General features: G+C 46.0%; 1 protein-coding gene across 1 annotated transcript in view; it reads left to right on the top strand.

The window, feature by feature from the left end:
* si:dkey-215k6.1 (transmembrane protein 132D) overlaps nucleotides 1–23,344 on the top strand; it is a 285,229-nt gene extending 261,885 nt beyond the window's left edge. The window contains exons 8-16 of the mRNA XM_070546396.1: nucleotides 4,794–4,857; nucleotides 5,407–5,538; nucleotides 5,730–5,807; nucleotides 11,113–11,175; nucleotides 12,554–12,682; nucleotides 17,398–17,526; nucleotides 17,619–17,903; nucleotides 18,072–18,331; nucleotides 20,011–23,344. Of these exons, the coding sequence (XP_070402497.1) occupies nucleotides 4,794–4,857; nucleotides 5,407–5,538; nucleotides 5,730–5,807; nucleotides 11,113–11,175; nucleotides 12,554–12,682; nucleotides 17,398–17,526; nucleotides 17,619–17,903; nucleotides 18,072–18,331; nucleotides 20,011–20,638 (1,768 nt within the window). The 3' untranslated portion in view covers nucleotides 20,639–23,344. The remainder of the gene's footprint in view (nucleotides 1–4,793; nucleotides 4,858–5,406; nucleotides 5,539–5,729; nucleotides 5,808–11,112; nucleotides 11,176–12,553; nucleotides 12,683–17,397; nucleotides 17,527–17,618; nucleotides 17,904–18,071; nucleotides 18,332–20,010) is intronic.
* Nucleotides 23,345–24,907: the final 1,563 nt, after the last annotated feature.

Here is a 24,907-nt window from a genome sequence, read left to right as displayed (position 1 = left end):
TCCTACGCATGATATACACACATATCTGTGTGTCAGTAGGGTTGATAAATGAGGCCTCTGGAGTTGGTCATGATAAGGATTTTGATGCAAAACACACAACATGCATATATTTCTCAGGTTTTTTAATTCATATTTCTCCCCTGGTGTATGTTTTTCTATGCACTCCTGCCTGCACATATATTATATGTATTCTGGTGTATTTGTGTGTGCATGTTTGAGTGTGTGTGCATCATCATTTACGTGTGTTGCTTCTACTCCTCTTCCCGCCGTCTTTCCATTCTGCTTTACTGCACCTGCTTTTCAATTTGGCCCATTTCTACTCAGATAGCCACCAACCAATGCACACACACACACACACACACACACACACACACACACACACACACACACACACACACACACACACCTGCCTGCATCTACCCCTGACCACACAGTCTCTTAGTGAAAACACAAGAACCATTAGGCCCACACTTGCACAAACAGACGCGTGGGACTGGCGCTTGGGGAAATGGAAAGAGAATTTCTGCAAGAGGACCTGGTTTACACAGGTGTGCAGAAGTTGTAGGGCACAGAGGTAGTCCGGTGTTGGATGAGAATTTCACAGGGGAAAGCAGGAGGAGAAGAATGTGAGTGAGAGAGAAACAACGATGCACGGGGAGGATTTTTAAAACTGATGGAACCTTCACTCACTCACCGCTTACCCCGGTTTCACACTGCAAGCATCAGCGGACCGGAACAGCAGCGGAGCGGCTCACTCGCAAACTTCAGAGCGGTCCTGTTCACACCGGGAGAGTCTTGGCCGCGGCACGGCTTCCTGGCTGCGCCTCACTGCACCAGCGAGATTCTACAATCCCTCGAGACTTCCGACACCTTCCTCATCGAGAGATCACAACCCCCGCGAGGAATCACACCGTTGCACTTCTCTAAAGAAACTGGTGGTAAACAAAGACGTTCGGTCACACGTACTGATGTAAGTTTTATATAACATCGCAAAGTTGCATTCTATTTTGAAAATAACCGGGGATTTCACACTGAAACAGTGTGGTTTCCTGTCTTGCGCTATGTGAACTGCTGAAGTTGACATGTCCCAGAAGCGGCTCACAGAAAAAATAGAACTCGATCCCATCTTTAGCAACGCAGCGCAGCATGCCGCTTCTGGGACGCGCCTGGAAAGTACGCGTCGCGGCTGCTTTGAAACACTCCATAGACTATAATTGGATTCTATTTGAAGCGGTGCCGCTTCGCTGCCATTCCGTTCCGCTGATGCTTGCAGTGTGAAGCCGGGGTGAGTCCTCGGTGGGCAACAGGAAGAAGGGGAGGTCACACTTAAGGACAATTTAGACTTTCCTATTTACCTGAACTAGCTTATTATTATTATTATTATTATTATTATTATTTAATCTATTTAAGGAAGCCAGATCGGTTGGAGAAAATACATATGGGCCAAATATGCAAACACCATATAGAAAGGCTCCAGCCAGAACTTAAACCTTCAAACTTCATGCAGTGGGGCAACAGTATTGTCAACTGCACCGCTATGCTGACTATGGAACATTAAAAGATATGTTAATCCTTAAAGGTGTGGATCACTTGTTTAATCAATATACTTGCAGTGCTCTCTAGTAGGAACGAATGCCTTGTAAGGTGGGGGTGGGGCTCAGATGCGATTGTTGGTGATTTTACCATTCACATTGATGATGACTCAGACAGTTTTGCCATGAGCTTCTCCAGCCTCATGGACTCCTTCTGCTTTGCTCAGCATGTATGCGGCCCCACACACACCAGGGGGCACACTGTGGACCTTGTTTTTACCCTGAGTCTAAATGCTGACAGTGGTTGTCCTGAGGACGTTTATATTTCAGATCGCCATTGCATTTTCTTCAACTTGTCAGTTTCTGCGTCCCCACCTCCTGCTCGCCGTATGGTTAGTTCTCGTTTTCTTAATGAGAGCACAGCTAGCAATTTTTCTGCTGCTTTTAGGCACTGCCTCAAAGTTCTGGACAACGTCTGTCCTGTCAGAACCAGATCAGTTCCTACAGTGAACCTCAATCCCTGGTTTAACGACAGCATTTGCAGCCTGAAGCACCAGTGCAGAAGAACTGAGCGCTTGTGAAGTCCATCTGCTGCACCTAAAGGATCTTCTGACATCCTTTAACTCTGCAGTCAGAGACGCGAGGGTTTCCTATTTCTCCAACCTGGTGTCCCAGAGCAAAGGGAACCCCGAGGTGCTGTTTAACACCATCAGCAGCATCGTCTCTCCTGCCTCTCCTACAGCCTCCATCCACTCTGTTGCAGACTGTGAGAACTTTCTGTCTTTCTTTGTGGACAAAGTCAATAAGGTTAGATCTAGCATCTCTCCTTCAGCCTTATCGCCGCCTCTCCCGACTCCAACCAGACCCATCATCCTAGATAGCTTTGCTCCTGTTTCTTTGCCTGAGTTAACCAAACTAGTTAACTCTATGAAGACCTCTGCATGCCCCCTCCACATCTTACCCTCATCTTTGTTTAAAAGTGCTTTTCAGTCCATCGGTCCCAGCGTGCTCTCTAGTTCTGCTGGACCTGACTGCAGCCTTTGACACTGTTGACCATCACCTGCTACTGGATAGGCTGAGAGACTGGTTAGGCCTATCAGGACCTGCTCTGGAGTGGTTCTCTTATCTGTCTGAGCGTTCCTTCTCTTTGGTCATCTCCAACTTTTCAGTCCAGCACATCCCTCTCCCATGGTGTCCCGCAAGGTTTTTTGCCGGGGACTCTTCAACTCTTTTATCTGCTTCCTCTTCAGCACATCCTGAGCTCCTTCAAAGGAATCTCCTACCATCTTTATGCAGATGACATCCAACTGTACATCTCCTTTAAGCCCCATGAGATGTCTAAGCTGCAGCTGTTACACACCTGCTTAGACTCTATCAGAACCTGGATGGTGGGAGCTTTCTTCAGCTGAATGAAGATAAGACTGAGATCCTCATCTGTGCCCCAGACAAGCTGGTTCCCAAAGTCAGAGACTCTCTTGGTCAGCTTGCTTCTCACACCAAACCTTCTGTCAGGAATCTTGGCGTGACCTTTGACCCAGCTCTCACCCTGGATTCTCATGTCAGTTCTCTTGTTGGCTCTTCCTTCTTCCATCTCAGGAACGTTGCTAAGCTGAGTCCCATTCTGTCCCGCTCTGAACTTGAGACAGTTCTCCACACCTTCATCTCCTCACGCTTAGACTACTGTAACTCTCTTTTCACGTGTCTGAGCAGAACCTCCCTGAACCGTCTACAGGTGGTTCAGAACGCCTGTGCTCGGTTTCTGACCAAGTCCTCCAAACACACCCACATCACCCCGCTTCTCCTCCAGCTTCACTGGCTGCCAGTCAACTTCAGGGTTCATTTCAAGATCCTGGTTCTGGTCTATAGGGCCTTACATGGACAAGCACCATCTTACATTGGTGATCTTCTTAGTCCCTACACCCCCAGCAGGTCCCTGAGGTCCAGTGATCAAAGCCTACTGGTTGTGCAGCACCAGGCTAAAGGTCAAAGGTGACAGATCATCTGCTGCTGTGGCCCCCAGACTCTGGACCTCTCTCCCCCTGAGCCTGAGATCAGTGGACTCAGTGGTCTCCTTTAAAAAGCAGCTGAAGACTCACTTGTTCAAGCTGGCTTTTGTTTGACCTTCTTCACTACCTTCTCCTTCTGCTCTTTCTACCAGCTGTGCCTTTTCCGAGATCCACTGATTTCCCTCTTTCCTTTTCATTACATTTTAAATCAGACTTTTCGATTCCCATTTTAACCACATTTTTATTCCTTTATTTATTTAAATATTTTTTATTGTTTGAACTTTTTTGTTCTTGCAAAGACCCTCGTGATTTTTATCTTGAGAGGTGCTATATAAAAGCAGTATTTTTTTCCTTTTTTTGTTTTGTTTTAGGAAGTATAATTCAGCTGAAGAAGAGAGCAGCTTCAGTCGGCAGGATTTGGAGTCTCATCTCCTGATATTTGGATATCTCTCCTCTGATTGATTAAGAGCAACGCAACTTGACCTGACTCCATTTGCGTTGCAATATTGATGTTTTATCTCCACCAATAACACAGGCCTGAAGCAGTTCTGCTGTGTGGTGGAGTTGCTAATGCTAGCAGTTAGCTTTGACTAGCCGAGACATTCTATGCTGTTGTTGTGAGTCAAGATGGGTGAGTCCATGAATTTTAAGTGACAGTGTGACGTAGATCTGTCAGGCTGTTCTAATATTAGAGTTTCACCGTCTATCATTGAAGCTAATGCAGGAGATAGTTGTAGGAGACTATTTTTATGTTCAGCCTGCATGAAATGAATAAATAAATCAGAAATACAAATTAAAAAATGTTTTTTAGTGTTCCACACCTTTAAAAAAACTATATGCAGGGAATTTCTTGGAAAATTGGCCTTTTCATCAGACTGTCACCTCCAGCTTTCACTTGAGTGGTTCACAGCCGAGTGTGAAGCGGCCAAAATGAGAATCAGCAACTCTAAACCTGAGACCATGGTCTTTAGTTGCAAAAAAAAGGGTAGAGTGCCTTATCTGGCCGGGTCTGGGCTGAGGTCCGACGCCAAGTGGAGGAGTTGTCTCCACGCCTCCCATGTGAGGTTTTTGGGCAAGTCCAGGCATAGAGGAAGACCCAGAACACGCTGGAGGAACCATGTTAAACGGCTGGATAAGTGGAGGAAAGTGGATGGATGGATGAATGTCATTGGGGTTATTAATTAACATGAGCCAGTTTTTAAAATCATCTTTAATTACAAGATAATCTCATTTAATGTATTCCCTGTCCTCCCAGGCCAACCAGAGACAGTGAAGATGATGAAGATGATGACAAGAAGACCAAAGGCTGTGCCCTACAGGTATCACTTGATTTGATTTGGTGTCACACCTGTTCGAGCAATTTCAATTCAGTTTATTTATAAAGCGCCAAATCATGACAAGAGTCATCTCAAGGCAGTTCACTAAGTAAACATTCCAATACAGTTCAGTTCATTAAGCCAGTCAGTAAAAAAAATCCTATAAGGAACCCAGAAAATTGTATTGAGTCAATCAGGTTTTGATTTCCATTGAATTCGGTGGGTTGAATTGCTCTTTGTCTATGAAAAAGGCTAGAGATGTTCCAACGCTGGCTTTGTTTTAAACTTGCACATTCTTCATTTGAGGCTATTCAAATGACCAACTGTAGAACATTTTTCTGCTTACACCGGTGCAAGGACAGGTACAGATCTGTAGGTCACACCGGGCTTCGTTGCAGATATACTTTTATATACACTGACAGGGAACTTCATAGTATAATTATTTATTATAAATAATAATGTCAAATATTACTTCTCTGTTCCTCAGAAATCACCTTTTCCTTGCTTAGTTGATCATGTCGACCTAAGCCGAACCTCACTTTCATCTTTCAGTACCAGTATGCTTTGGTGCGAGTCCTCACCCAGTTTGTCGCTGAACCATCGGACCCTGGAGGAGAAATGGTCTACATGTTGGGAACTGACTGGCAGGCTGATATTACTCCTTTGGTCTCAAACCAACTAATGGTGGGTATTAGATAAGTCACTTAAGCATTTACACAAGTAAGAATGGAAGGAAGGGTAGACTTATCACTAAGAATGGCAGCAAATTGAAGCTGTATTAATGGATTTCTTTATTTTGAATAATTTGTCTGCCAATATATTTCTTTAGTATGTGGTTATAGTTAGTTAACATTTACTGTCTTTATGCACCACAGGTTGAAAACCCGCGCGTTGCCAGGCTGGTGGATGGACATATCTTAATAGGGCGGGATCTTGGCATGACCACTATGCAAGTATGCACCCCTCCCTCCTTAACAAAACTCTCTTAAACGTTTCACAAATGTTCAATTCAAGTTTATTTATGTAGCGCCAAGTTACGACAAGAGTCATCTCAAAAAATAAACATTCCAGTACAGGTCAGGCCATTAAGCCCATCAGTAAAAACTTTCCTTTATAAGGAACCCAGCAGGTTGCATCGAGTCACTGACTAGTGTCAGAGACTTTACAGCAATCCTCATACTAAACAAGCATGTAGCGACAGTGGAGAGGAAAACTCCCTTTTAACAGGAAAAAACCTCCAGAGAATCCTGGCTCAGTATAAGCAGCCATCCTCCACGACTCACTGGGGATGGAGAAGAAGGGTGTGAATGTGTGTGTGAAATGGTGACCATCTGATTGTTTTGTAAAGCACCTTGGGGGGTTCCAGGACTCTAGAAGGTGCTATACTATTTACCAAGACAGATCAGATACATGCATGCACCCCCCTGTGATTTCTTGGTAAATATTCTGCACACCACAAATCCAGGCAGCAGCAGATCAACAGGTTGAGCTGGTTGTCCAGTAATCGGAAGGTGGCAGGTTCGATCCTGGCTCCAGACAGAGAATTCTGCTGTTGTGTCCTTGGGCAAGAAGAAGAAGAAGAAGAAAATATCATTTCTATAGCGCCTCTCAAGACAAAAATCACGAGGCGCTTCACAAAAACAAAAAATGTAAAAATATAAAAAAGCATTTAGAAAATGTTGAAAAATATATTAAAATGAGCAAAAATAGACAATTGTGATTTAAAAAATGTAAAGAAAGAGAGAGAGAGAACAGGAAAGAGGGAGATCAGTGGATCCTGAGGAAGGTGGAATAGGTGGGGAGAGCAGAATAAAGAGAGTAGCCAGCTTGAACAAGTGAGTCTTCAGCTGCTTTTTAAAGGAGACCACTGAGTCCACTGATCTCAGGCTCAGGGGGAGAGAGTTCCAGGGTCTGGGGGCCACAGCAGCAAATGATCTGTCACCTTTGACCTTTAGCCTGGTGCTGCACAACCAGTAGACTTTGGTCACTGGACCTCAGGGACCTGCTGGGGGTGTAGGGACTAAGAAGATCACCAATGTAAGATGGTGCTTGTCCATGTAAGGCCCTGTAGACCAGAACCAGGATCTTGAAATGAACCCTGAAGCTGACTGGCAGCCAGTGAAGCTGGAGGAGAAGCGGGGTGATGTGGGTGTGTTTGGAGGACTTGGTCAGAAGCCGAGCACAGGCGTTCTGAACCACCTGTAGACGGTTCAGGGAGGTTCTGCTCAGACACGTGAAAAGAGAGTTACAGTAGTCTAAGCGTGAGGAGATGAAGGTGTGGAGAACTGTCTCAAGTTCAGAGCGGGACAGAATGGGACTCAGCTTAGCAACGTTCCTGAGATGGAAGAAGGAAGAGCCAACAAGAGAACTGACATGAGAAACCAGGGTGAGAGCTGGGTCAAAGGTCACGCCAAGATTCCTGACAGAAGGTTTGGTGTGGGAAGCAAGCTGACCAAGAGAGTCTCTGACTTTGGGAACCAGCTTGTCTGGGGCACAGATGAGGATCTCAGTCTTATCTTCATTCAGCTGAAGAAAGCTCCCACCATCCAGGTTTTGATAGAGTCTAAGCAGGTGTGTAACAGCTGCAGCTTAGACATCTCATGGGGCTTAAAGGAGATGTACAGTTGGATGTCATCTGCATAAAGATGGTAGGAGATTCCTTTGAAGGAGCTCAGGATGTGCTGAAGAGGAAGCAGGTAGAGGAGGAAGAGCAGAGGCCCCAGCACAGAACCTTGTGGGACACCATGGGTAAGAGAGGTGGTGGAGGACCTAAACTTGGAGACGACCACAGAAACGGAGCGCTCAGAGAGATGAGAGGAGAACCACTCCAGAGCAGATCCTGATAGGCCTACCCAGTCTCTCAGCCTCTCCAGTAGCAGGTGATGGTCAACAGTGTCAAAGGCTGCAGTCAGGTCCAGCAGGACCAGAACAGAACCGTCCCCTGCATCACTGTGAGTCAGAAGGTCATTAGAGACCCTAAAAAGAGCTGTTTCAGTAGAAAGAGCTCTACGAAAACCTGACTGGAAGCTATCATAGATGTTCTGTTCATCAAGAGCAGCTGTGAGTTGTTTAGCCACAACCTTTTCCAAGATCTTGGAGGTGAACGGAAGTTTAGAGATGGGTCTGAAGCTGCTATGGAGAGAGGGGTCGAGACTCGGTTTTTTAAGAAGCGGGTGGATTACAACGTTCTTAAAGTAAGCAGGGACCTGACCAGAGACCAGAGAAGCATTAATTATTAACCCACCTTGCCTGCTGGTGGTGGTCGGAGGGACCGGTGGCGCCTGTGCTCAGCAGCCTCACCTCTGTCAGCGCGCCCCAGGGCAGCTGTGGCTACATCGTAGCTCATCACCACCAGTGTGTGAATGTGTGCATGAATGGATGAATGATACACTGTAGTGTAAAGCACTTTGGAGTCCTTACTCTGAGAGGCGCTGTACAAGTGCGGGTTATCTATCATTCTATTTAGCAAGAGATAAACTTTATTGTCTTTATCTTAGTGAATCTATAATTATTTCACGGGTAAACTAGTAGTAGCACATTCCACTTCAAAGAAAGTAAAATATAATCAGGAGAGGGAGAATGTTTAAGTGGTTAGCAACAGTATTGTAGTCGATGGCCCCCTCCATGAGGCCACCACAGCTCAGGAGAACACCATCGTAGCTTCTTCTGTGGAGAAAAACACTTAGAGAAAATAAAACTAACAGCTGAAATAGCAGGAAATAGTAGTTAGAGATAAGTGGTAGAAGAACGTAGTCGAGTGTGGAAAGTGGTCAGTGTGTCCTCCAGCGGTCTAAGCCTATAGCAGCATAACTACAGAGATAACTCTGGATAACCTAGCCTTTGAGATGGAGGCATGTTGGAGGCAGGGCAAGGCTGGTGAAGAGAAGGACAATTGCACTAGATCCATGAGTGAAAGTGGTTCATAAGTGTAGTATTTCTGCACACCACAAACTGAATCAGTGATATTGTATCAACACTTGTGGTCTCTCTCTCTCTGAAAAATGGCCGACAATTTAAAATGCTGCAATGTGAACCGAGCATTAAACGGCTCGGCTCCTCTTCCTCACGCTGGTTCCTGGTCTGGTTTCAGCTGTTGAACCGTGTCCTACTGCCCAGGCAGGAGTTGTTGATGGCCAACCATCTTAATGGTGTTAGTAATTGTAGCACACTCCCAAGGCGTTGAAGGGCTGTCAGTGACATGTCTGTCATGTTTGAAGCTCAAAACTGGAGTGAACACTAACAGGAGGAAACTGGCACAATCTTAGAGGGTCACTATGAATATTTGTGTTTAGCTGTGTACAATCCCTACAAGCAGTACAGGACAGTGGTGCAATATGTATTACTACAACATATAAATAACTAATATATAATTGACCAAACACACATATCCTTTCATTTGTTATAAGTTCATTCACACATCCAATTCTGTCTGGTGTTTCTGATGTCATCAGTCAGTATTTGTAGGTGCACAAAAGCAAATGCTGTGTATTCATCACTTTTTATGACAAGTCCAGTTTGAGTCAGTGGAAAATGTCTGATTATGTCAAGCGCAGGGTAATTTGGCACTTAACAATGCAGCGCTAAGCACTTGGGTGATGTAAACACTATCCCTTTTCTCTTCCTCCCATGCAGCCATAAGCTACTCTGCTAGCTTGTTATACAACCGGCCAAAATTAGCTTTTGGGGATTGGGCCCTGATGTCTTGGTGTGGTGTTCTGCAGTTATGCACACACACAGCCACTAAACACATGGCTGCATTAGCTGAGCTCCAAAGAGCCTGGATAATATCCCTCAATGCAACAGCAGAGCCACATTGCTTATTGATTTATCAAAAAAATATTGAAGACCAAAGCTAAAACAGAGCCACAACATGTGTTAGAGCTCAGAGTGATGCTTAAAACAACATTCAGTTATGTTAGTGGCTACATCGTACATCCTACGTCTGTCTGTTAGACAGCTCTGAAACAAGTGCTCTGTGTGTGTGTGTGTGTGTGTGTGTGTGTGTGTGTGTGTGTGTGTGTGTGTGTGTGTGGGTGTGGGTGTGTGTGTGTGTGTGTGTGTGTGTGTGTGGGTGTGGGTGTGTGTGTGTGTGTGTGTGTGTGTGTGGGTGTGTGTGGGTGTGTGTGTGTGTGTGTGTGTGTGTGTGTGTGTGTGTGTGTGTGTGTGTGTGTGGGTGTGTGTGTGTGTGTGTGTGGGTGTGGGTGTGTGTGTGTGTGTGTGTGTGTGTGTGTGTGTGGGTGTGGGTGTGTGTGTGTGTGTGTGTGTGTGTGGGTGTGGGTGTGTGTGTGTGTGTGTGTGTGTGTGTGTGTGTATGTTAAATAGGTTGGCTCTGAGTTCAGTGCAAACACTTGGGAATCGTGGGGATTTTGGGAAACAGCTGAGTGTGTTAACATCAAATCAACTTGGGACACACACACGTGCAGATGCACACTCAGACAGCTGTGCACTGTTCGGGAGCCAGGAGAGAGAATTTTCCCAGCATTCCCTCTTAGATGCCGGAGTCGACAGCCACCATTTGATAGTTTGACATTTTAATTTTATCCCCCCAGCTCAGCCTCTCTCAGCCCCAGTTCTTTCTCTGCTGCCCATCTCTCTTTTGGAGTTCCCCCTCCCTCGGTTTCTCCTCCTAACCCTCAGATTCTGAGACTTGAAGAGCAATTCCAGGGATGTCAGTCGTTTATTCATTTATTTTATTTCACCTCAGCGAGGGTAGGACTGAGTTTGACACACCGACATGTTCCATGAGAGATTTTCTTTGTACACCAATCAGATCTGCCGGTCCCGGTGTCGTCGGACGGAGGAGCACGCAGCAACACGATGATCCTAATCTCTGTCACTGTCTTCTGCTCCCCCAGTTGTTTCTGCACTCCTTCCTTCTGGCCTCTCCACTCCTCTGTCATTGTCTCTCCTCCTCTTGGCACCAGCTCCATATATTACCCTCATCTTCTCTCTGCTTCTTCTCTTTTCACTTACAATGTTTTTGTTTTTAGCCTTGTTTATTTTTCACTCGGGATCTTTTTGAGAGAAAACAGCGACGGCGATTTGTTGAAAGAATGAGTGTATGCCATCTTTAGAAGGACTTGCATGAATGAATAAATGCATCTTTGCATGGCCCATAAACTCTTACTATTTGGTTGAATATTAATTTTCTGTAAAATCTTGATGCACATTACATGTTTGTAATCATTTTAGTTTCACATGTTTCTCTATTTAATTTTCTAACCCTAAAAGCAATGTTTGCATCATGTTTTGTTGCAGGTTCTGTCTCCACTGTCGGACTCCATCTTGGGGGAGAAGACTGTGACGGTGCTGGAAGACAAGGTACTAAAGCTCTACGTGGATTTGGCCGTGGTCCAGTCTATCTTTGAGTTGGCTCTTACAGAAGTGTTTGGATCTTACTAGGTATTGAAATGTTCACTGAAGGCAACAGGACCTCTTTGGCTTCATGAAGACGTTTTGCTTCTCGCCTGAGGAGCTTGGTCAATTCTGACTGGAATATGTGAAAGTGAAGCGTATAAAATGTAGCTGTGTGTTGTAGCTAAAGAGCTGAAACTACCTATGAATACCACTCCTCCCTGCTCTGTGATGAGTCATTGAAGTCATTCACTCCTGTTGTGTGGGAATGGTTGTTTTGATTAGATGCAGGAGTATGTGACCTTGACTGAAATTCAATTCAACTTTATTTATAAAGCGCCAAATCACGACAAGAGTCGTCTCAAGGCACTTCACAAAATAAACATTCCAATCCAGGTCAGTTCATTAAGCCAATCAGAAACAAGTTTCCTATATAAGGAACCCAGCAGGTTGCATCAAGTCACTGACTAGTGTCAGTGACTTGATGCAATCCTCATACTAAGCAAGCATGTAGCGACAGTGGAGAGGAAAACTCCCTTTTAACAGGAAGAAACCTCCAGAGAATCCTGGCTCAGTATAAGCAGCCATCCTCCACGACCCACTGGGGATGGAGAAGACCGAGCAGGCACACACACACACACACACACACACACACACACACACACACACACACACACACACACACACACACACACACACACACATACACACATACACGCACACACGCACACACACACACACATACACACACACACACACACGACAAAGTAATGAAGCTGCTTGTGAATCATGTCACCAGGCGTCACTGATGTCATTAGGTCCTATTGTGTCAGGATTGACAAAGCTCCGTGGAAAAGAAGCAAAACGTCATCAAGAAGCCCGGCGGCCTTCATTCAGACCCCTTTGGGTTACCGAGACCAGAACGACTGAGGACTTCCACCAGCAGAAATCTTCATTCATCATATTTCCACCACCTTTTGCACATACAAATGTCACTGTTGTTTAGTGTACATCAACTCTGGTTAATCCACTTTTTTAAAGACAGTGTGATTATGTTCTGCTATCAGAACTAACTTCAAACCAACTTCTGTCAGTGGATCATTTTGGGCATGATAAATAAAAATAATAAAAACAAATAGAGCATATCCCTTACAGAAATGACACATTTTTAATGTTTCTATGTTAATGCTAGATTCAGAATATTATCAGTAGGGTTTAGGTTACCTATGATTATGTTTAAATAATAAAGTTTAGAAGCCCACATCAGCCAATAAAATAGAGTGTAAATGTGCAGTACAACTTTGTTTTTTTGCTGCATCGATTGAAATCTCATATTATTGTTTAGGTAACAATCACTGACCTGGGAGTCCAGCTGGTTGCATCTTTAACTCTAAGTATGACAGCAAGTCCTGGAAACTACCAAGCTGTACAGCTGACGACTACAGCTACAGACGTGCTGCACACACCTAAACAGGTAAGAAAGACTCTAGACTAACGGGAACGTGTGCAGACCTGCTCTGTAAAAGTAGTCAGAAAAATCTCTGACAGTAAGAAATGATTCAAACCTGTATTTCTGCAGCAGCCACATTCACCTCTACCATACTGCCTTTAATCCTTCACCGTGCAGGAAGTACTACTACTCAATGCTCAGCTACTACTTCTGCTTCTTATCCTGAACAACCTGACTCACTGACCTGAAATAAGCTGCTGTTTAGTTCTAAACAAATAGTATTTATTAACTAACATCCTATTTTTAAGACCTCTTATGATGAATTATATAAATGGAAACCGTGTTCCCTCGCCCGGACGTGGGTCACCGGGGCCCCCCTCTGGAGCCAGGCCTGGAGGTGGGGCACGTTGGCGAGCGCCTGGTGGCCGTGCTTTCACCCATGGAGCCCGGCCAGTCACAGCCCGATGAGGAAACGTGGGTCCCCCTTCCCATGGGCTCACCAATCGTGGGAGGGGCCAAAGGGATCGGGTGCAGTGTGTGACGGGTGGTAGTCGAGGGCGGGGACCTTGGTGGTCTGATCCTCGACTACAGAAGCTGGCTCTTGGCACATGGAACGTCATCTCTCTGGTGGGGGAGGAGCCTGAGTTGGTGTGTGAGGTTGAGAGGTTCCGACTAGATATAGTCGGACTCTCCTCAACGCATGGCTATGGCTCTGGAACCAGTTTCCTTGAGAGGGGTTGGACCTTCTACCACTCTGGAGTTGCTCCCACTGAGAGGCGCCGAGCAGGGGTGGGCATATAGTTGCCCCCATCTTGGTGCCTGTATGTTGGGGTTTACCCCAGTGAATGAGAGGGTAGCCTCCCTCCGCCTACATGTGGGGGGACGGGTTCTGACTGTGGTCTGTGCTTATGCACCAAACTACAGTTCAGACTACCCACCATTTTTGGAGACCTTGGAGGGGGTGCTCCTTCCAGCGACTCCCTCGTTCTGCTGGGGGACTTTAACGCTCACGTGGGCAACGACAGTGAGACCTGGAGAGGTGTGGTTGGGAGGAATGGCCCCCTGATCTGAATTCGAGTGGTATTTTGTTATTGGACTTCTGTGCCAGTCATGGATCGTCCATAATGAACACCATGTTCAGACATAAAGGTGTCCATATGTGCTCTTGGCACCAGGATACCTTAGGCCGCAGCTCGATGATCGACTTTGTTGTTGTTTCATCTGACCTGCGGCCGCATGTCTTGGACACTCGGGTGAAGAGAGGGGCGGAGCTGTCAACTGACCACTACCTGGTGGTGAGTTGGCTCAGATGGTGGGGGAGGATGTCGGTCAGACCAGGCAGGCCCAAACGTATCGCGAGGGTCTGCTGGGAACGTCTGGCAGAGTCTCCTGTCAGAAGGAGCTTCAATTCCCACCTCCGACAGAACTTCCAAAATGTTCCGGGGGAGGCGGGGACATTGAGTCTGAATGGACCCTGTTCCGTGCTCCATTGTTGAGGCGACCGACTGGAGCTGTGATCGCAGGAACACCGGTGCCTGTCGTGGTGGCAACCCCCGAACCTGCTGGTGGACACCAGCAGTTAGGGATGCTGTCAAGCTGAAGAAAGAGTCCTATCAGGTCTTTTTGGCCTGTGGGACTCCAGAGGCAGCTGACGGGTACCGGCAGTCCAAGCGGAACGTGGCTCGGGTGGTCGCCAAGGCAAAAACCCGGCCATGGGATGAGTTCGGTGAGACCATGGAGCAAGACTTCCGTACGGCTTCGAGGAGATTCTGGTCCACCATCCTGCACCTCAGGGGGGAAAGCAGTGCGCTACCAACACTATCTATAGTGGGGACGGTGTGCTGCTGACCTCTACTCAGGACGTTGTGGATCGGTGGGCAGAATATTTCGAAGTCCTCCTCAATCCCACCGACACGTCTTCCAGTGAGGAAGCAGAGTCTGGGGACTTTGGGTTGGCCTCTCAAATCTCTGGTGCTGAGGTCAGTGATGCGGGCGTTGTACCGGTCTGTCGTGGTGAAGAGAGAGCTGAGTCAGAAGGCGAAGCTCTCAATTTACCGGTCGATCTACGTTTCTACCCTCACCTATGGTCATGAGCTTTGGGTAGTGACCGAAAGAACGAGATCACGGATACAAGCGGCAGAAATGAGTTTCCTTTGCAGAGTGGCTGGGCTCTCCCTTAAGCCGGGCGTACACTGTGCGACTTTTTCACTTTTTTGAGCCGATTTTCCAGTCGTGCGAGAAGCCACGACATCGGGGCGAGTTTTGCGCCGAGCGGTCGTGTAGTGTACAGGGGGTTACGAGAGGCGATTAACACCACGTGACCAGCCGCCGATCAGCAGTCGTGAGGTCGCAGGGACTTCTGGTGTGTTTAATATTTCGCTCGTGAGGGTATCGCACTGTTGAAGCGGCGCTGCGAGCAGCTACGATCCAAAAAGTATCAGAACCGCTCACGGCGCATGCGCGCGCAATCCTGCATCAACACCGCTCGCTCGCTATTTCCCTAATAACACACGCTGTTCGTTTTTGTTTCTACACGTTTTTTTTACTCACAAAGATTGTCAAGAAAGCGTGTTTGTCGTGTTCATGTCAAATTAAACTGATCACAAAACACAGATTTACTTTCTTTATTTCGTTTTCCTCATCCAACCCCCATAAATCCCTGTGTGTCCTGCAGCACTCCCGAAGGACAACAGGCAAGACAAAAAAGTCTGACGTGTTGAGTAAAAACTGCTATTTTTAGCACATTTTTAGGGCCGACGTGTTGCTACCAGACGTACAGTGTGAGCAGTCAGGTCGCATGCGAGAACTGGGTCGTGCAGTGTGAGCACATGACTCGTGAGATCTGCTCTGCGAGGAAGTCGTACAGTTTGAGCTGAAGCTGAATGCTGCGAGTGAAAAAGTCGCACAGTGTACGCCCGGCTTTAGAGATAGGTTGAGAAGCTTGGTCATCCGGGAGGGGCTCGGAGTAGACCCGCTGCTCCTCCACATCGAGAAGAGCTAGTTGAGGTGGCTCGGGCATCTGGTCAGGATGCCTCCTGGACACCTCCTTGGTGAGGTTTTTCGGGCACGTCCAACCGGGAGGAGACCTAAAGGTAGACCCAGGACACGGTGGAGGGACTATGTCTCTCACCTGGCCAGGGAACGCCTTGGGATTCCCCCGGAGGAGCTGGCCCAAGTGGCTGGGGAGAGGGAAGTCTGGGCCTCTCGACTTAGGCTGCTGCCCCCACGACCCAACTCCGGATAAGCAGATGAAAATGGATGGATGGATGGATGGATGGAGGATGGATGGATGGATGGATGATGGATGAATGGATGATTGGATGGATGGATGGATGGATATTTTGAAGTTTTATTTGTCGCCTTTTGACGTTTTTTCTTGAGAGGCGCTTTATAAAAGATTGTTTTCCTTTTTTTCGTTCTTTCATTGTGTCAAAAAATGACACTTTTATTTTGAAAGAGTGTAAAGCTGTTCAAATACCACAAAATAATGTTTGTCAACCGTGTATTTAATTAAATTCAGTCCATCTTTATTTTTATAGCACTTCTGAGCAGAATAGATTCTGACAGCTCTGTTTATAGCAGCAGGTTTTAGAGAATCCACCCATCCCCCGCAATCTTTAAATCACATTTGAAATATCTGCTAAGTCCAAATCCTAGAAGGATTTTGAGGCGTGTACGAGGAGCTGACAATTGAAACCTGCAGAAACCAGGTGTGTAACGTGTATGTATAAATCTAGTATGTATGTATAAATCTAGTATGTATGTACAAATCTAGTATGTATGTATAAATCTAGTATGTATGTATAAATCTAGTATGTATGTATAAATCTAGTATGTATGTATAAATCTAGTATGTATGTATAAATCTAGTATGTATGTATAAATCTAGTATGTATGTATAAATCTAGTATGTATGTATAAATCTAGTATGTATGTATAAATCTAGTATGTATGTATAAATCTAGTATGTATGTATAAATCTAGTATGTATGTATAAATCTAGTATGTATGTATAAATGAGTTGTCTGTTAACATCCTGCTCCAAGAGCAACCATATGGTAATAATTGCACTTCTACTGTGGTCGGCGCTGTCAGGCCTATAGCATCAATAAACCTCTAGCTTGGTTATTCAGAAAAATTCAAATGACAGAAATTTCAAGCTTGAAAAACAAAACATCTCCTGAAATCTGCCGCGTTTTTGAGTCAGTAAATATGTCGTATTTATTTTTAGTCTGAAATATATAATTAACAATTTCCAGGGTTTTTCTAACAGCTGATGAAAAACAGTCTTAAGAGTTTTGATGAAGCGAACAGAAGTTAAAAGACTCCCTTTCCACACCATCTGGTTGCTAAATCGGTCTTTTTGTTGCTTGTCTGCCAGAAACCTTTAAACTTTGGTAAGTTTAGCGTTTCTTCGACAGAAAACAGCTGTTCGCTGCATCTGGATACAAAAGCAATGAGAGCAGCGAGACACGACCAGACATATCCTGGTGAAAAAATAAAACCTACACACATCTTCTTTCACATTCTACTTACTCATCAGGCCGTTCGGTCGATGAAACCAAGAAGCATGAATTATTTTGCCGTCTAGGGAAAAGCTAAACCTCAGCAGGTTGCAGCTGTGGGAGCGGGGGCTGAGGTGACGGTGTCGTGTTTCACTCTCAGCCAGGGGCACTCTGCATTTAGAGGGATGACCTCTGTGAACTCTAAAACATCAATCGTTTGTTTTTCTCGCTCAGGAAGCTGCAGTCAGTGCATGGATCCAGTACAGCGATGGCTCAGTGACACCTCTTGACATCTACGATCCCAGGGACTTCCTCCTTTCTGCTGTCTCATTGGATGAGAGCGTTATCTCTGTAACCAATCAGGTTGAAACATCAATGATCATATTAATTTTGTAATATTCTATAATAAATAAAAAACAAGCCTAAGCAAACTTGTGTTCACCTTTACCCACCAGGATCACCACTGGCCTGTTATTGTAGCGGAAAGCGACGGGCAGGGGCCGCTCTTTCGAGTGGAGATGGTCATCTCAGAGACTTGCCAAAAGTCCAAAAGAAAGAGTGTGCTGGCATCTGGAGTTGGCAACGTGGTTGTTAAGTTTGGAGCTAACAGCGAAGAGAGGGGAGGACTGGAGGATGGCGGAGGCCTGGACAACAGCACAGCCGAGCACAAGACAAAAGATGGAGGCGAACGGAAGTCCAACAGCGCCCCGGCGGACCGAGAGGAAGGAGCCATGAGGAAGGTTGGAAGACCAGTGAAAGAAAATTGTACTTAAATGTGTCTAAAAGCATTCTGTGGTGAAGTTCCAGAGTTTAATAACATCTAATCCAGGTTGAAATATTACCTGTTACCTCAAGTTAAAAGTAATTTATGCACATTCATAAACTCTGACATGTTTCTCATTCATCAGGTAAGCACAACAACCAAAAGCACAGTAACCAACCGCGCTTCAGGTGGAAGAGCCGGCAGCAGCAGGGGCAACGCTCCCAACCAGCAAGGGGACCATAGCAGCCACCCCGCACAGGTGGAGGTGCCAGGAAGCGGGAACGGAGAGCTGGCCCAGGCCACACGAGGCCTGTCAGACCTGGAGATTGGGATGTATGCCCTTCTGGGAGTATTCTGCCTGGCAATTCTGGTCTTCCTCATCAACTGTGTCAGCTTTGCTTTCAGGTGAAAAAGCAGAGCTAAAGCATCACATTTAACCTCAACATCAACCCTAAAAGCTCACCTTCTCAAAGATACGTTATTAATCCCAGAGGGAAATTAGAGTTTCAGGACTCACAAGTCTGAGATCAGACATACATACATAGACACGTGACAAGAACTGGTGACTGTGGTCATTCACAACCCGAGTCGCTCTACCTTAATAGAGGTCAGAGGGTCACATGAGGATTGGTTCAGGTGGAGGAAAAAAGGCACTTCAGAGTTACCCTCCACAGGGAGGGCAGCTTTGCTCTGCAAAAAACACCTCAGACAGAAATGCAACAGACTTCAGACATCACAACACAAGTGTCCGCTGGGTGGGGGGGTAGGATTGGGGACTCTCCGCACTTCAGTGCATGCAGCCATGATAAGCGGCGCTCGTCACCTCAGTCTGGACGGGGGCGGGGGAGGTCGTAGGATTTAGAGAGCACAGTGACTCCTGGAACAATTCAGCGGCCTTCCCCGGTCGCAGTCCCTCCCAGGTTGGGATAGGGAGACAGAGTTGCCATGGCGACGACAGCATTCCACATTTCTTCTGAGGGGGAGTATTTGCTTCAGCCTCACAGGCTCAAGGGCACCAGATTCAGATAAGAACTTGTTTTGGGGCCAGACAGAGATAATTTCTCAGTGGCCTAGTGGTAGTGTCCGCCCTGGGACTGGGAGATCGGGGTTCAAATCCCAGTTAGGTCATACCAAATACTTTAAAAATGGGGCTCGATTCCTCCCTGCTTTATATTCCAAATAGTTCCCGAGCACAGCCGCCGCTACAGCCGCCGCTGCAGCCACCGCTGCAGCCGCCGCTGCAGCCGCCGCCGCTGCAGCCGCCGCTGCTACAGCCACTCCCTAAGGGGATGGGTCAAATGCAGAGAGGTCCTTTCACCAGGGTGTGATGACGACTATGGGACTTTAATTTTAAAAGATAATGAAATATCGCACTTGTTAACGTTCCATTTATTTAGATTAACGTGTATTTTAATAGTTTCCTTGTGATTAAACCATACAGAAGAAAGATTTTACAAGCTTGTTTTTAAACAAAACACTGAAAGGTGCCCCTCTCTTTTTCTGTTTAGAAAATCACAACATGCCCTATAGGTTATAAATTGTAAGTCGCTTTGGATAAAAAGCGTCTGCTAAGCGAATAAACATGAAACACGAAAATGACAGAAGATATCCTGCACACCTTGTCAGTATGGGTTAGGGTTAGGGTTAGCATGCTGTACATCAGGGACAGACTCATAACAGGCTGACACAAGGATGCAGCATCACCATGCTTCACAGAATACAAAGTTTTTAATACTAGCCACTGGTCTCAGGACAATGTGTCATTGTCTTCTTCAATTAATTTAAACTCGGGTTGTTTATCTGGCTCAGAGTCCCGTCCAGAGTCATCTAAAGACGCTTCACAAAGCAAACATTCCAGATGAACCTGCTGAGTTCAGTTCTTTATTCCAGTAGATGAACTCCGGTGCTTTTTGCAAACTGAAATCATGAAATATAAAATGTTCTAGCTGCGCTGTGACTGCTGGATCTTAATTCTTGAAAGGCGTGATGCGTGCTCACCAGTAGCAGATTGGTAATGAATTGGCTTGTCCTTCTGGTTAACATGAAGCCCACTAATATCCGTTTGTTCGATGTTTGCTCTGCAGATACCGTCACAAGCAGGTGCCTGTGCTAGAGGCAGGTGGCAACATGAACCACGCCCATGACTGGGTGTGGCTCGGCCATGAGGCTGACCTGTTAGCAGACCACGCTGACCAATGCCAAGGCGGGCTGCCAGACGAGTGCACCACCATCATCGATCGAAATGAGGGAGGGTACGAGGAGAACAAATACCTGCTGAATGGGGCTGGGAACACCTTGGTGATGGGTGTGGGCACAGGCATGGGCACGATTGGTGGCAGTAGCGGCACAGGTGGACTTCGGGGAATCAGCCAGGGGCAGACCTTGCCGAGATCTGTCCCAGAACCTCATCAGTGCCTTTCAGCAGTCACTACAAGCGGCAAAGACACCAACGGTAACACGGAGCACCTGAATAATTCTCCCCGAGCGTCGACCGTAGCTGCGGTCGCAGCTGCCAAACGCAAAAGAGTCAAATTCACATCTTTTGCCACTGTTTTGCCCAATGATAATTCAGGTGGGTGTGGCGCTTACGCCAACTCCTCCATCCTTGTACCCAACAGTAATGAGGATGACATCAAGTGGGTGTGCCAGGACATGGACCTGGGTCAGTCTGAAATCAGAACCTATATGGAGAGGCTGCAAGACAATCTGTGACTGCTGGGAAAGAGACTCGAAGGGCAGCGGAGGAAGCAGGAGGGAGGACGCACGATGAGTATGATTCACCTGTAATGCCTTTGCAGCGGGTCAGTGGTGGGACAGGGGGAGGAACACGCGGGGAGTCGAAGAGGAAACGGGGGTGAGGTTTTGGACGAATAAGGATGATACAGGGTTTAGTGTCCCTAAAGCTATGGGACGCATAAACTCCCCACTAGCTCACACCTGAGTAACAGTAGCGAACAACAATGGGTTTGCTCTTGTGTTGCTTATCGAACATCTTAGTGTAAAAATCCGTACCGGTCACTCTCGGTTACACGAGTTACATTACATTACATTACATTACACCATAGTCATGATAAATTCAGGGTACGTTGTTGGACAAACCTTTAATACACTTGAAGAAGATGTGAAGAATTGTTTCTTTTTTCATTGACTTCACAAGTTTTTATTTATTTATTATTTATTGCCAGCCTTAACTTTGGCTGTTAAATAATTATTCACCTCCTTTAAAGCTGTAAACCTTCCACGTCTGCTGACTGAAGGGTTTCCTTTTACTTGCAGAAACAATCCTTCATCTAAAACATGACCCAGTTTCTTTTGCTGTCAATCACCAGTATAATGTGAAATGTAAAAGAAGTATATATCCCAAGTATTCAACAGGAATTCCCGTCGTTTTGCAGTCAGTCGTGGGAATTCCTCAGCTCTGGATTCAGGCATCATGTCGTTTCTTCAAACCGCAGCGCCTGAGAGTTTGAAGATGAAGTCCCTCTGATCTCAGAGGTTTCTACTCTTGCACAATTACAACTGAGACACTCGAGCCGTTTTCAGGCTTCGTTTGCTGGACATGCAGCCGATGACTGCTTTCCCTGTGTTCACAACCAATCCCGAAGCCCTCTGACTAGACGGCAGTTGGAGCCGCGTGAACCAGACAATGCAGCGTAACACGGAGGAATCCAAAAAGCAGCGATGACCAAGAGGTGTCGCATGAAAAAGAGCTTTGATGTTAAAGTCTGTGACTGAAACTTCATACGAGGGATGATTTGAAACAAAAAGTACCTCGTAGGCAGCGAGACAGCTGGAAACTCCCAGGAAGTACGGACATTATGGAGTAAACGAAGCGGGCACCGAACAACAACATGCGTTCATGAAACATCGTTTTGAAAACAAATGTGTATTTTTCTTTTGTTTGTATCTTTTCTAAATACGTTTCCATTAGTTTTTATTTAGAAATATGTTAAAATGTAGCTTTTTATTTCAGAGATGTATTCATATTTGAGGAGCATACTCCCGCTAGATACTCGCTCTATTTATTCATACGGTCATTTTGGTGAGAGGGTGAGGAAGAAAGTAAAGCCAAGAGCGGAGGAGTCGAGATCGACCGGTGAACGACGCACAAAGAGAAGACGGCGGAGAAGGCAGACGCTGCCTCGCCTTCGCTAAGCTCAGGTGACCCGACGCGACAAACCCACAATAAAACGCAGGACTGTAAGGTTAGGATGGCAATACTTATTTATAAATGTGTTATTGTTTCAGAGTACACTGTATGTAGTAAATAAATAAACTTGCTTCAAAGTGCTTGTGAATGAGATGACAGGTCACTGACGAGCAACATGGTGAGATTTTGTACATTTTACTGTGACTGGGTACAAAGTACTATCTAAAGTACCACCACAATGTGAACTCACTGGTCATTTTACTGAAGATGTTCCACATGACTGGACTGGTTGTTGTCTTTGTGCAGGACAGGAACCTCTAATAGTGAGATTTAAGAGACAAACTAATGGAGGCCATCATTAATGCATCACAACGTCCAACAGGTCCATTCCATGAAAAGCAAACCAAAGGATGGGATGTTTTACCAGATGGCTCGTCCAAAAACAAACTAGTGCAGAATTTGAATTAGTACTCACACAATCTGTCTCTGTCTATAATGATTCATTAATAAATACTTTTTTTTCTTTTCTAACACAAAAACCACGATTCAAAGTGTTGGATCTGAAAAGCTGTGTGTGGAAACAGGAGGACGCAGAAGCAGGACTGAGCTGGACCGCCTTCACTGAAGCAATAAGTACTAGACGGGTGACCATGTTGCATATTTTGGACGCTTTACTGTATTTCGTCTGCTGCCGTCAAATAGAAAATCCAACAAGTCCAAGTTAACACGTGGATTTCAAATGGGCTGCTGTGAAAACAACCATCACGTTTTAAAGCCCCGCCCACTTCCTGAACCAAGTTCTAATTCCACAACTCTTTGGATTATAACAGCGACTGACTTTTTTGTGAGGTTGCTTCATTTTTTATGTAATTCTGGAGAAGGGCTGATCAGTGAGGGACTGCAGTCGGCGGCTTACTGCTGAGTCCCGAGGAGGAAACACTTGGCCTCAGTGTGGTTCCAGCAAATGTCAGAGACGATGGAGAATGGTTAGGGCTGCTGTCTGACACAAATGTGGCTCTTTATGCAACATCTGGATGTAGTTAAATAGATGCCTTATGGTTCTAATTAATCAAATAAGTAAAATCAGATCAAGTCAAATGACAGTTTAGCTGCAGACGTTGGTAATCTCACGTCACCGATGGTTAAACCGCCTCAGAACGTGTAAATTCACACTTTATTCCTTTGTGTCCAAAATGATGTGACTTGTTAGCTTCTCTGTCAGAGACGAGAGTTTTTCTGTTTTTAATAAAGGAGGCTTTAAAGACCAAGATCACGCTTTTTTCAGCACATCTGCAGCGGTCTCTGCTAAAAACCAACACTTGTGAGCCGATCCCTGTGGAAAAACAAAGCTGCGGCGCTCCTGTTTCAGGAACTAGAGCGGAGGCAGAGGAGAGGAGAGGTGAGCAGAAAGGGGCGGGAGTCTTATTTCCTGATAGCTGGACATCTTGCCTCTGATTGGCTAACAGAAACACGACTCTCCCAGTCGCTCCTTTTGGTTTGCAGTGTTGATGTTTTATCTCCGCAAATAACCGAAGCCTGAAGGAGTTCTGTCATGTGGTGCAGTTGCTAATGCTAACAGTTAGCTTCTACTAGCCAAGACGGGATCTTCTTTCTCCTGGACGCTAAACCAACAGCAGCCTTCCCGCTGTGAGCCAAGATGGGTGAGTCTATTGGGCCATTCCCATCGGTACCGGGTCGGCCCGGGCCGGGTAGCGTAGGTTGTTTACATATCTGGGTGGCCTGGTATTTTTCCGAGCCAACCAAGGCTCATTCTCAGCCCTCTTCTGGAGGGGGTCTGCTTCAGGCCGACCAGGGCCAACACACCCACTGCTGACAGCAACTTCACACCTTCCATTAGAGCAAGCCTCTGATTGGTGGGTAGAATCAGCCCACATGGGCTTAAGGCAATGATGTGTGGAATCAACCGGGCCAGGCTGGGGCCGACTGGGGCTACCCGGCCCGGGCCGACCCGGTACAGATGGGAATGGCCCATTATAAAGCTAATTTTCCGTGTGACATGGACCCTACCGGCTCTTCTGATCCGAGCGTTTCCTCCTCTATTCGGTCTGTTAGGGGTAGAAGACCGTTCCCACTATTAGCCTGTGTGTTCAACTCAGAACGACCGATCAGGTTTCATACATAACAAGTAAAAAATGGGTTGATGGTTAACTCGGCCGTGACCCGAACATCCTAGAACCACGTTCCTTACAAATTCTAACAACTTACTAAACCAGAAACGTTTGACTTGTTCTACGATGAAACGGAGCACAAGCTGAGCTAGTAACCCGTAGAAAGGCAAACAGACGGGTCTTCTGAACTGGTTTTGGGTTTGTTCCAATAACTTCATCCACTTTAACAAACTGGCTAAGTTCAATAAAAGGAGTTTTGCTTTTTGTGTCGTCGCAGCAGAGAGACGGCAGCTGGGTGTTCTAGAAGAGGGTGTCAGTGAAAGGTTCTGTCTTTTGGTTTTATTGCTATTGTCATTGTTTAAATGGTTCATTGAGGCCAATAAAGACCCCCTAACCAAAGCAGCAGCAGCTTGTTGTTTTCTCATTCAACGTTCTTTCTTTTCAGAGTCTCGTCCCCTATTTACCTTTCATTGTACTCTTGTACTTAAAACAAACAAAACAAACAAACAAATTTACTGTTTTGGCGGTGACGGACACCAAAAGGCGTGCACACACATGAATGGCTTTAAAATAGTTTGATTTTGTAAAAGTACAGTGTGATTTTATCCGTCTGGGGGACTGGGAGAGCGAAGGCTTGACATTAAATGTGGCCTACAGAGACCAAAGGAAGCAGTTTTTCATGGAGCTCTGTAGGAGAGCACA

Source organism: Nothobranchius furzeri, chromosome 17 (genome assembly GCF_043380555.1).
Source record: "Nothobranchius furzeri strain GRZ-AD chromosome 17, NfurGRZ-RIMD1, whole genome shotgun sequence".
Lineage (NCBI taxonomy): Eukaryota > Metazoa > Chordata > Actinopteri > Cyprinodontiformes > Nothobranchiidae > Nothobranchius > Nothobranchius furzeri.
This window is presented reverse-complemented; position numbering and strand designations above follow the sequence as displayed.